Source organism: Schistocerca gregaria, chromosome 6, assembly GCF_023897955.1.
Source record: "Schistocerca gregaria isolate iqSchGreg1 chromosome 6, iqSchGreg1.2, whole genome shotgun sequence".
In the NCBI taxonomy this organism is placed as follows: domain Eukaryota; kingdom Metazoa; phylum Arthropoda; class Insecta; order Orthoptera; family Acrididae; genus Schistocerca; species Schistocerca gregaria.
This window is the reverse complement of record NC_064925.1, coordinates 499,559,871-499,573,124: the sequence shown is the minus strand read 5'-3', so window position 1 is coordinate 499,573,124 and position 13,254 is coordinate 499,559,871. Positions and strand designations below refer to the sequence as shown.

Here is a 13,254-nt window from a genome sequence, read left to right as displayed (position 1 = left end):
ATCAAAGCAAATCTTTTAAACATGAAGGCTCTTTAAGCGACATTAATACGCGATTGTAATTTACCATATCCAATACAGCCTGCAATCATTTTAGTTTTACCAAGTCCGAAGGGAAAACATTATTTCTTTTCGTGGTCGATTAAAAATTTTTAAATACATTTTCTGCCAAGCTAACTGTGGACCTTAGTTACTTTAATAAGCGCAAAAAAGAATATCATAGCATTATTAATTGTTCGTGCCTTTTTCATGCAATCCCATAGAAAAAATCAAAAAGAAATATTTTCACTTTCAGGTTACAGCTTTTCTTAAAACGCTGCAGTCAAAGATAGAACCTTGACAATTACAAGATTCAGAAACTAATTTCAATATTCCAAATTATGTGGACTGTAACGATGTGTATTGGTATGTTTGTCGGCAGGAGAGAGATACCTTGTACACAAGTCTTAATGATGATTATCATAATCTGATGTTCAGGACACACAACCGTCGCCTGAAAGTCGGAGACGAAATTATAACATGAAACTTACTAAACGTTAGGTTGGTGCATAAGTTCGTAGAGTTTTTGTTTTGTGTGTTTGTATTCAGGTGCGCTATGGCTCTACTTATCGATTCTCATTTTTTACTAGTAGCTTACTGTTGCTATTTGAGTCTACGTATTGTCATTTTGTCATTTGCAGATAAGGAGTGCCAAGTGAAGAAAACGGAACATTTCCGACATATTCTTCTGTTTGAGTTCTATAGAGGAGTGACAGCAGCGCAGGCAGCCAGAAGCGTTTGCTCCGTGAGTGGGGTTCAGAATCGTTCAAATGGCTCTAAGCATATGGTACTTAACATCTGAGGTCATCAGTCCCCTAGACTTAGAACTACTTAAATCTAACTAACCTAAGGACATCACACACATCCATGCCCGAGGCAGGATTCGAACCTGCGGTGGTTACAGAGTGAAGCGCCTATAACCGCTCGGCCACAGAGGTCGGCTCGTGAATGGGGATAATGCCACTGGACAGAGCACGGCATGACAATGATTTTCTCGTTTTAAGGAGGATCATCTTGACAATCACGTAGCAAAATGGAACACCTACAGCCCTCGTTCTGATTTTTTATTTTATCATATAGCAACCAGTTTATGTGACTCAGTAAACCATTTTCAGGTATTAACTGACGCTAAGGCCGTGAACTCCAAACGCATACACGGTCCCATCAGTGGCTTGCATCTATGAATTGGTTCCATAGGAAACAGTAAAAGCAATGTTGTGTCTGCAACCATCAACTAATAGCTGACTTCGTTGGTAGTCGATGGTTGCAGACACAACACACACCACATCGCTTTCACAGTTTTCTAAAGATGCCAATTCTTAGATGCAGGCCGCTGTTGGGATCGTGCATACGACTGGAGTTCAACCTCAGCGTCCGTTAACTTGCGAAGATGGTGTACTGAGTCACAGAAACTGGTTTCAATATGATAAAATCAAAACGACGGCTGCAGCTGTTCCATCTTATTACGTAACTGAACGGCTGAAGTCCCGCAGACCATCAACCACAAGGATGGACATACAAAAACGTTTTGACATTAAGAAGCCCTTAGGAGTTTGATGAAGTTCGTGTAAACGCAATTACCACTAATTCACGTCAGTTAACTCGAGAACTGGCAAATGTGATAAACTGTGATCATTCAACCATCGTGCGACAAGTGCATGCAATGCAAGGTTCAAATATCGGGTGTACGAGTACCGCTTGCTCTAAGCCGAAATCACAAAAATCACCGGTTGGCCATGTGTGTATCTCTGCTTGCTCGTCATAAAATTGGCTCGTGAACTACAGCGACCATTCCTATCCTTTATGGTTACTGTGACGAGAAATGGTATCGTCACGCAAACATAAGGAAAAGAAGGGCATAGTTCATCACAAACAAAGCAACAACCCAACTCCATGCACAAAAACCTGCGCACACCCACAAAAGATAATGTTATGTTTTTGGTGGAACAGAGACGGTTTAATGTACTACAAATTGCTTCCCCGAGGTGTTACCATCATTGCAGACATTTACTGTAATCCCAGAAGAACGAACAGGAAAATTGCCTGAAGTCATGCTAGTCCACGATAACGCCCGTATACTGGTATAGAACACTATACAGGACCTGGGTTGAGACGTCATTCCGCGCCCACCTTATTCACTTGATCTTGTGCATTCAGATTTTCACCTTCCCTGTGCTCTTTCGAACAACATTCAAGGAACTTCCTTTTCGGATGAAAATGCGCTCCGAACATAGCTCGACGACTACCCATCGCAACTCCATCTGTGTGTTCGTAGTAATGGGTAGTCCGTTGTCTCCTGTAATTGCAAATTCGTTTATGGAAGACTTCGAGGAACGTGCATTGGAGTCGGCGCCTTTGAAACCCGCCCTTTTCTTCAGATATGTTGATACTTTTGTTGTTTGGCCTCATGGTAGGGAGAATTTGAATGTCTTTTTAGAACATCTGAACTCAATCCACCAGAACATTCTTGTTACGATGAAGGTGGAAGACGAAGGTTCCCTTCCCTTTCTTGATATTTTGGTTAGGAGGAAGGCTGACCGATCATTTGGACTTGCAGTTTACCGGAAACGCACTCACACTGACTTGTATTTACAGGCTATTAGTTGTCACCATCCGGCTCAGCGTGAAGGGGTACTTCGTACCTTTTTACACAGGGCACATGCCATTTCCGACACGGAGACTATGCCAGCTGAGCTGCCCATCTTAAAGCTACATTTCGTCAAAATGGGTATAGTAAAAGGCAGAATGAACGTGCGTTGCGCTATCGACCAACTGTGCAAAGGGTGATTGATGAAAATACTGAGTCGACACCTAAGTCTACTGCCTTTCTGCCTTACGTAGAAAGCACTTCCAACAAGATCGGTCGTATTTTGCGGAAATACGGTGTGAAATGTGTTTTCCGACTTCCATCTAAAATTAGAGTGGTTTTGGGTTCTGTTAAGGATGACACTGGTTTGCGAAAGGGGGGTGGGGGATATCGCATTCCTTGTAGCTGTGGCTTGGCATACATTGGTCAGACTATCAGGACCGTGGAGGACCGATGTACTGAGCATAAACGACACATACGATTCCAGCAGCCACGCAGTTCTGCTAGTGCCGAACATTGTTTGGCTACTGGTCATCCTATGTTATATAACAGTACCGAGATATTGGCATGCACGTCCAGCTATTGGGACAGCGTTATTAAAGAGGCTGTTGCGATTAAATTAGCGAGCAACCTTGTAAACAGGGATGGAGGTTTTTGCGTAAACTCTAGTTGGAGTCCTGCTCTCTCCCTTGTCAAAAAGCTTTATTCCAAGAACCGAGGTTTTAAATTTGTCTGTACCTCACCTGTCCGTTACAGTTTGTTCCTTGAAAATGGCGGGGTGTACTCGCGCCGAAATATCGGCGGTCGCTGTAAACATTACCTGGCTGAATTCCCATAAGTTGTTTGAAAATTGTAAACGCCAGGAGAAACTCAGGTCTCATAAGCCCAGGAATGAAGGGCAACCAAACGGGGAGTAGAATACCGTCAACGTACCGCTGAGCTGTAAGGGTGCCGCAGATGACATCAAAAGAGCTCCCGCTATGAGAAGAAGTGGCAGCCCAGACCATCACTCCCTGGTGTCGGGCCCTATAGCAGGCAACACTTTAAGACCCACTTTGAAATGAGTACGAGCAGCGGTGGGGCATCAACAGTCGCCCACCATATGGCCCGACAACCAAGGGTGATGTTCTAGGGTGCTACTTCTTTTCATAGTGGGAGCCCTCTGGCTGTCGTCTGCGGCACCTTTACAGCATGGCGGTACGTCGACGGTATTCTGCTCCCCATTTTGCTGCTCTGCGTGATAAGCCATCCTAGGCTTTTATTTCAGCAAGATAGTGACCGCCCACACACTGAGAGAGTTTCTACTGCTCTTCGTGCTTGCCAGACCCTACGTTGGTCAGCAAGTCCGCGGATATCTCCTCCACTGAGAACGTTTGGAACATTATGGTCAGAGCCATCCAAATATCTCGGGATTTTTACGATCTACTGGGCCAGTTGACACAATTCGGCACGCTATCCCTCAGAAGGATATCCAACAGCTCTGTCCATCACCGAATTTTTCAATCTCTGAAGCTCTTTCTGTTGATTAAATCATCCAGCTTTTCTGAAATTGTAATCATTTGTTTGTCTACAAAAGTACGTGCGGTGTTTGAAAAGTCCGTGCAAAAATGGTTCAAATGGCTCTGAGCACTGTGGGACTTAACATCTACGGTCATCAGTCCCCTAGAACTTAGAACTACTTAAACCTAACTAACCTAAGGACATCACCCAACACCCAGCCATCACGAGGCAGAGAAAATCCCTGACCGGGCCGGGAATCGAACCCGGGAACCCGGGCGTGGGAAGCGAGAACGCTACCGCACGACCACGAGATGCGGGCGTGCAAAAATGAAAACTGCTTACGTGTTTGGGGTGAACCTTTTTATTTTTCGACATAGTCTCCTTTTAGACTTATACACTTCGTCCAACGCTGTTCTAATTTGTTGATCCCTTCTGAATAAAAGGAATTGTCCAAGTTTGCAAAATAGCTATTAGTTGCTGCAGTCACCTCCTCATTTGAATAAAATCTTTGTCCTGCCAGCTATTTTTTTCAAATTGGGGAATAAATAGTAGAGAATGGGGGTGGGGGGGGGGGATGTGAAACGAGTTGGAATCCTATTTCCATTAATTTTGCGACGACAACTCCTGAGGTGTGTGCTGGTGCACTTTTTTGCGGTCCAATCGCCGGCGTTTTTCCTGCAGCTCGGTTTTCAAACGGTCCAATAACGATGAATAATATGCACCTGTAACAGTTTTACCCTTTTCCAGATAGTCGATGAGGATTATCCGTTGCTAATCCCAAAAGACAGTCGCCATAACCTTTCCGGCCGAAGGAATGGTCCTCGTCTTTTTTGGTGCAGATTGTTCCTTGGTAACCCGTTGTTTAGATTTGTCTTTGGTCTCAGGACTATTGTAATGTATCAATGTTTCATCCACAGTGACAAAACGACGCTTCAAGTCCTGCAGATTCTTCCTGAACAGCTGCAAATCATCCTTGCAACACTTCACAAGATTCCGTTTTTTTGTAAAGCGTGAGCAATCGCGGAACCCATCTTGCGGATAGCTTTCTCATGTCCAAATGTTTATGCAAAATATTATGTGCCCGTTCATTCGAGATGCCCACAGCACCGTAACTCCTCTGTCATCCAGCACCATATCATGGATTTTATCAATAATTTCTGGGGTCGTAACCTCCACAGGGCGTCCAGAACGTTCAGCATCACTTGTGCCCATATGGCCACTCCGAAAATTTTGAAACCACTTATAAACTGTTCTAATCGAAGGTGCAGAGTCACCGTAATGTTTATCAAGCTTCTCTTTAGTCACCTGAGGTGTTTTGCATTTCATAAAGTAATGTTTAATCACCACACGAAATTCCTTTTCGTCCATTTTTTGACATTCACTCGACTTCCTTGATTCATACGAATGCCAAATGCAAACAAATAGACTAATATGGCTGAAACTTGGTGTGCACTCTTTCCAAAGACGCTACTAACTAAACATGACCTCGATACGCGCTGGTGGTGCCATCTCTCGGACTTACAGACTTCTCAAACGCCCCTCGTATCTCACATCTACCTATTTCCGTCCGATTCGAATTCTTCCTTCGCGGTGCCTTGTTGTCTTTTTTTTTTCCTGCAGAGTGTACGCTGCCAGCAACGCCCTCAGACAGAAACATTTTGACCGCCTCTTATATTTCAGGTACAAACACCAGATTATCTTGGATGCTGGCGAAAACAGAATAAAGTTGCCACTCTATTGGAAACTGTATCAGTCGTCTTTAACGGGATATACCAGGAGGATACACTATTAAATTTAACTTGACTATAAGTATTTTGAGAAGTTATCATTTTTGAAAAGAAGAACGTGCATTAATTTCCCAAAACTTTCATACTGACCTTAGTAATATAAAGTCACTATGTGTGTTAGGAACAGAAATAGATTCACATAATTCAAAGCAAAAATATTGTAAAATCGTAGATGATACAATAATTTATGACATACCTTGTCGGTCATTATGGACTGACGCCCACCAGCGTTCCACGACTGAAATTTAGGTCCATATTCATGTCGCCTAGAATATCCCCATCTGAAATGTTCCACTCGAGCTGGGGCTGTGGAATGATTTTGTACTCTTCTTTGTAGATCACTTGGCGATCGACGGCCACAGACTGAGCCGCAATGAAACGCTGGCTGGGGATGCTGTTTGTGAAGATAGTCTTCACAGTCCTGGAACTGTGCTGGAACTGATATTCCTCCGTCTTCACAGTCCCGTAACTGTGCTGAAACTCGTATTTCTCAGAAAATTCTTGCTGAGCCGTGGGACACTGGCAGTGTTGACGAAACGGAGTCTCTGGATCCTGGAACACTGCTTCGTGTGGAACGGCATCCTCGCACTCTGAGAGAACTTCGTGGAACGTCTTCAGAAATTGTGAAGCGTTTCCAATACGAGTTTCTTTCTCTACTTGCTCCTCACACAGAACGAGGCGACTGTCTTGCAACCAAGTCTGTCTATCTACAGTCTTCGCAGGCCTGTCGACAGCTGTCTCGTGGACTGACCCACACTGGCAAGTGGGCGGGCTGTTCCGGTTCTGGCATCGTTCGGGAAACGCTTGAGGCTTGTGCCATCTGTACACGTTCAAGGGAACTAACTCTTGTGGCTGCGGAGAAGCTCTAGGGAGCTGAACGCGATTCATTTCTAGCAACTCCTCGAGTATACGTTGCTTCTGGATCTGCGGTCCTGGGTACGGTGGTATTTGTGACAGTGTCTGCTTGGGCATTTCGTAATCTGCTTCAAGCTGTGAACGTCGAAGCGGCTGTTGCTCCCACTGGTCGGCAGGCAAGAGCGGTTGACGCCACTGTTCTGTCTCACTCGGCTCTATCCACCTTGCGTCTGGAAATCCAGCGTAGTTCTCTGGACTGCATTCTGTAACCTCCATGGCAACAACCTCCCGGCTGCAATCCGTGTCAACAAATTCTTCTGTGTGGACGTCAGGTGAAGCACCTAAATCGAACACTGGCTCGCTCCCACGATCCGCACACCATTCTTTTCCAAGTGTCTGGTTCGTTACTTCTTCGACAATAATCACGTCAGCATCTGCTTCACCTGCTTCTTCGACAATGATGACGTCAGGATCGTTTTCATCTACTTCTTCGACAATAACCACGTCAGGATCTGCTTCTTCGTCATCAGGACTTGCAGGTGCGTAAGCATCAATGTTGTTAATCAAACTACTATCGGAAGTGGAAACACGACTATTCTCTGGTTGAGTACATTCATAAACTTCTGTATTAATCAAGGAATTCCTCACTTGTGTGTTGCATGGGGTCCGTGAACATTTATTTCTTGCTCTTGGAGAACCTCTAGTCTTCACGTCTCCGTCCAGAAGAAGGTCTCCATTTATCGGAATATCACAGCTCCATTCTCCACTCGCTGGCTCTACATTTTTCGAAGAACTAGCGGTTTTACTGAGAGATCTCTCACTAACATCGTCTAGATGCGTCTCCCGACTAACATTTTGTGTTCTCCCCGATCGTGGTTTATGCTTCACTTCCCACATGCCGTTTCCATTGGACACCAGAAAAAGTTTCTTGACTTTCAGTGGTCTTCCCCTGCGCTTCTTTTTCTTCTGAGCCGAACTGCGACTGCGTGGCATACCAGGCTGTCTCCGTTTTCTCCTCCTTTCCTGAAATTAAACAAACGATAATATCAGGTCAAAGAAAAGTATGATAACAAGTATGGTTTAGCTGTGACCTAAAAAAATTGTTTTCGATTCCTTATTATATATTTTATTCTCTGACACACTTTTCACTTACACATATCAAAAAAAGTTTTTGCATCAGCCTGGTTCCCAGAACTCTGGAAGATAGACGTTGACTATGGATGTTGCATCACAGACACAGCCCCTTTAACTGTTCACAGATGTCACTAAACCCGACCATACATGAGCACCGCCTATTACACGGAGTGGGTCCGACAGCTGATCACTTCCACTCATTCCACCAAAAAACACGACTCGTGTTGTCTGTAGTGTAGGCATGCCTAGAGGGTCAGTTACGGCGGTTCGCTCGCGTCCGCGTTATTACTTTGTGTCAGGAAGGGCTCTCAACAAGGGAAGTGTCCAGGCGTCCCGGAACTGAACCAAAGCGATGTTGCTCGGACATGGAAGAGATACAGAGAGACAGGAACTGTCGATGACATGCTTCGCTCAGGCCGCCCAAGGGCTACTACTGTAGTGGATGACCGCTACCTATGAATTATGGCTCGGAGGAAACCTGACAGTGGTCATGGAAGGCGCTGTAACGACTGTACGAATCGTGAATGCCATCCTCCGATCGATAGTGCAACGATATCGGCAGCATATTGACGAGGCATTCTTCTTCAATTGGCGCCCCCATCGTGCACATCTTGTGAATAACTTCCTTCAGGATAACGTCATCGCCCGACTAGAGTGGCGTCCATGTTCTCCAGAAATGAAGCCTATCGAACATGCCTGGGATATATTTAAAAGGGCTGCTTATGGATGACGTGACCCAACAATCACTGCGCGGGGTCTACGCCGAGTCGCCGTTGAGGACAATCTGGACCAACAGTGCCTTGACGAACTTGTGGACAGTATGCCACGTCGAATACAAGCATGCATCAATGCAAGAGGGCGTGCTACTGGGTATTAGAGGTACCGGTGTGTACAGCAATCAGGACCACCACCTCTGAAGCTCTCGCTGTATTGTGGTACAACACGCAATATGTTGTTTTCATGAGCAGTAAAAAGGGCGGAAATGATGTTTATGTTGATCTCTATTCCAATTTTCCGTACAGGTTCCTGAACTCTCGGAACCGAGGTGATGTAAAGCTTTTTTTAATGTGTGTATCGTGTAATTTCGGTTTACAATACGGAGCACTTACTTTAGTCTTAGCAATCTATATGCGATTCATTAATATGTAACTCTTGCCAATGCAGGAAATATTTACTAATATCTTTCACAGTTTGACCTTCCTTTCATTAATGTGCTTCACATCACACATTATTTACAATTAACATTACGAACAACTAGCCCCAGGCCAATACAAATTTTTATTAGTTTGGTCGTATCATCTCATTCGATTTTGATTTCATTTCATGCTCCATATATCCAACTACGTTGGTTTCGCCAGGATTTGGTAGGTGCTACAAATATGTTTTTCATATAGTTATCACCATGCATGCTAAAATAATGTAAAATGGTAGGTATGTGAACAGCATCCTCTTAAATGAAAGAAAGCATAACTGACCTACAATTATGATTCACCACCGCAGCTCTCGTATTACACAGGTAGCCGCGAAAATGTACTTTTCCGTACTTAGGTCTTTGTATATACATTTTCCAGACACATTAATGTGACCACCTGCCACAAGCGTCTTTTGCAACACAGACATGGGGGAAGTGAGTCAGTGAGGTTCTGGAAGGTATCAGAAGGGATCTGGAGCCATGCCAACCCAGGTGCCATGGCCAGCTGAGCTAGGTTTCTCGATGGATGATCAATGGCATGAACAGCGCGATCGAGGTGGTCCCACAGAGAGTCAGTTGGGTTTAAATCCGCGGAGTTTGGTGGCCACGAGATTGCGGTAAATTATCCTCGTGCTCTTCGAACTACGCCCATACACTGCGCACCGTGCGACACATTGCATTGTTCTGTTGGTAGATGCTACGGCGTTGACGAAAAACCAAACTGCGTATAGGCGTGGGCATGGTCCCCAAGGACATGTGTTGATCCATCGTGCTTTCCATAATGATGAAATCACATAGGGAATGCCACGAAAACATTCCTCGCGGACCTTAACGCTCCTTCCTTCAGCCCTGATCATTCTGATGATTGATGCAGGGCTGTATACGCCAACAGTCATCTGACGGATGGAGCATAAAACACCAGAGAAGACCACTTGTCGCCACTCACTGGACGGCCAGTTGCCGATGAACAGCAGGCAGTATGAGTGCTTGAACCAGGTGCCTGCTGTGGAGGGCCATACGCAGCAACGTTAACTGAACGGTCACTCAGAATACCGTTGGTGGCCCTTGGTTCATCTGGGTCATCAGCTGCTCAACAGTTGCACATTTGTTCGCCCTTACATGTCACCACAGCCATCGTTGGCCCCTGCTATTTACAGCCTGGGTGCAGCACAGTTGCCTCAGTGCCAGTTTTGGATTGTACCACTATGTCATGTACGGTATACTTTAACCATGCCAGCACGCAAACAGTTTACAACCTTAGGCGTTTCGGAAATGCTTCCATCCGTGGTCCGAAAGCCAATGATCATGCCCTTTTGGACGTCAGACAAGCCTCTCCTTTTTCACATTAAGAGCCCTAACATGCTTTATATAACCTCCACTGCTAGTGCTGCCATCTGTGAGTAGTTATTGCATGTCGACGTGGAACATAGGCAGTGACCACATTAATGTGAACGGGCATTAGACTACCTTCTGTCTTTCATAGCTCAGGCCGTAAATATACCTATTACGTTCATGGAATTCATGGCGGTCTCATTTGCCCACTTCTGCTTCCTGTCGACAACAGATAAATGAAGTGCACCTATGTACATGAAATGAAAGCGAAGCACGAGTAATGTTGTTGTGCCGCTTAGATTAAATGACCTAGCACTGCAGCGCTTTCGGAGTCAGTACGAGGAAAACAGTCTGTATGTGAGGTGGAAGCGTTAACAGACAAGATCAGAAGCGTACATGGTCCACCAGCAAGAGATATTTTCCATCCTTGATCGACAACACCGGCAACGTCTTCGCTATACATCAGCTACTGCCTCCAACACCCTGCTCCATCAGCAATGTTGCAAAGCCCTACCACAATGCTGTCACGTATTGCAGCAACGTTTATGGCACACTACTGTAGCCACACATAGCAGTAAAATATGGCTTATGTAAACACATCGTAACATGAAGTACATTTTATTACGAAACTGCGTAACAAGTATTGTCATTTATTGGAGATTGGAAATTTGCGGTAAGGTCTTATGGGACCAAACTGCTGAAGTCATCGGTCGCTAAGCTTACACGCTACTTATTCTAACTTAAACTAACTTACGCTAAGGACAACACACACACGCATATCCAAGGGAGACTCGAACCTCCGACGGGGGGAGCCGCGCAGACCGTGTCATTTATTATATAGTTCTTTGTAGCAGTAATAAAACTGTAAAAACGTTGTGTTTGTACATTAAAAATATTGACCAAAACCTTATTGCGGGTGGTGTATGGAGCGTAACAGAATACAATAAAACTATTTTTAAAAACTATGTCTGTCCGTCTGAATGTTCAAAACTACTGGACGAACTTTCGCGAGGTTTTCGCAAGTGACGTGAGCTAGCTTGGAGGCACCTTATGGGCTTTATTTCATCAAAATCGGATCGCAAAAAAAGATACCTTAACTTAAAGTTTTAAGAGTTTGCTCAACTTAGTAGTTCAGATGTTCACCTCAGTGACACGATCATCACATAATAGCATATTTAAAAAATCGACAGATAGCACTGTTAGTTTCGTAGCACACCAAAGAACCAACAGACGGTGCTTTTAGTCTCATAGCACACGGAAGAACCAACAGATTGCACTGTTTATTTTTTTTCCCTCTGCGACCAACGTTTTTGGGAAGTTTACGTAAATTCCAGAACTAAGCGCCGCAATCTTATCTTTACAAACTAATATTGAATTTATGTGACTCTTTGAAAATTCCTTCCGAATTCGAGGCGCTACGTAACTCCAAGCGTCACATCATCATATCGCTTCTCAATACATAAATAAACAGGTCATCCGGCCACAAATACGTAGCGCTACTCGTATAAAGCCACGACGTGTCACTAGTTAACAAATAACTGCCGATGGTCAGCGCAGTGATAAGTGACAGAAAAATTTAAGAAGTGGTCGAGAATTGAGCCCAGTATTTTTGAGTGTGTAATGTGACACTCACTTAGCCGCTGAGGAACACAACGCAGTGACACCGACTTTCATTAATAACCTAAGTAACATTCACAATAGAAATAGAGAAATAACCCTACAGAAATGTATAGTTGTAAAAGTTATTGTTCCTCACATAAAAAAAGTTTTCCATCACCTCGGTTCCGAGAGTTCCAGAACATGTACAGAAAATTGGAATAGAGGTCAACATAAACATCATTTCCGCCCTTTTTATTGCTCATAAAAGCCACACATTGCAAGTTGTACTACCATATAGCGAAATCTTCAGAGGTGGTGATACAGATTGCTGTACACACGGATACCTCTGATACCAGTAACATGTCCTCTTGCATTGATGCATGTCTCTATTCGTCGTCGCATAGTATCCACAAGTTCATCAAGGCACTGTTGGTCCAGATTGTCCCACTCCTCAACGGCGACTCGGCATAGATCTCTCGGAGTGATTGCTGGGTCACGTCATCGATAACCAGCCCTTTTCAATCTATCCCAGGCATGTTCGATAGGGTTCATGTCTGCAGAACATGCTGGCCACTAATCGAGTGATGTTGTTATTCTGAAGGAAGTCATTCACAAGATGTGCACGACGGGGGCGCGAATTGTCCATGAAGACGAATGCCTCGCCGATATGGTTGCACCATCTGTCAGAGGACGGCATCCCGTATCGTACAGCCGTTACGGCGCCTTCCATGACCACTAGCGGCGTATGTCAGCCCCTCACAATGCCATCACAAGACAGCAGGGAACCTCCACCTTGCTGCACTCTCTGGACAGTGTGTCTAAGGCGTTCAGCCTGACCGGGTTGTCTCCAAACACGTCTCCGACGATTGTCTGGTTGAAGGCATATGCGACACTCATCGGTGAAGAGAACGTAAAGCCAATTCTGAGTGGTCCATTCGGCATGTTGTAGGGCCCATCTGTACCGTGTTGCATGATGTTGTTGCAAAGATGGACCTCGCCTTATACGTCGGGAGTGAAGTTTCGCATCATGCAGCCTATTGCGCACAGTTTGAGTCATAACACTACGTCCTGTGGATGCACGAAAAGCATTATTCAACATGGTGGCGTTGCTTTCAGGTTTCCACCGAGCCATAATTCATACCTAGCGGTCACCCACTACAGTAGTAGCCCTTGGGCGGCCTGAGCGAAGCATGTCATCGACAGTTCCTGTCTCTCTGTATCTCTTCCATGTC

General features: G+C 44.9%; 1 protein-coding gene across 2 annotated transcripts in view; it reads right to left on the bottom strand.

Moving 5' to 3' along the window:
• The window catches only part of LOC126278051 (uncharacterized), a 391,922-nt gene that overhangs the window by 18,805 nt on the left and 359,863 nt on the right, over positions 1-13,254 (bottom strand). For both annotated transcript variants that reach the window (XM_049977856.1, XM_049977855.1), the window contains exon 2: positions 6,107-7,788. In XM_049977856.1, the coding sequence (XP_049833813.1) occupies positions 6,118-7,788 (1,671 nt within the window). In that variant the 3' untranslated portion in view covers positions 6,107-6,117. The remainder of the gene's footprint in view (positions 1-6,106; positions 7,789-13,254) is intronic.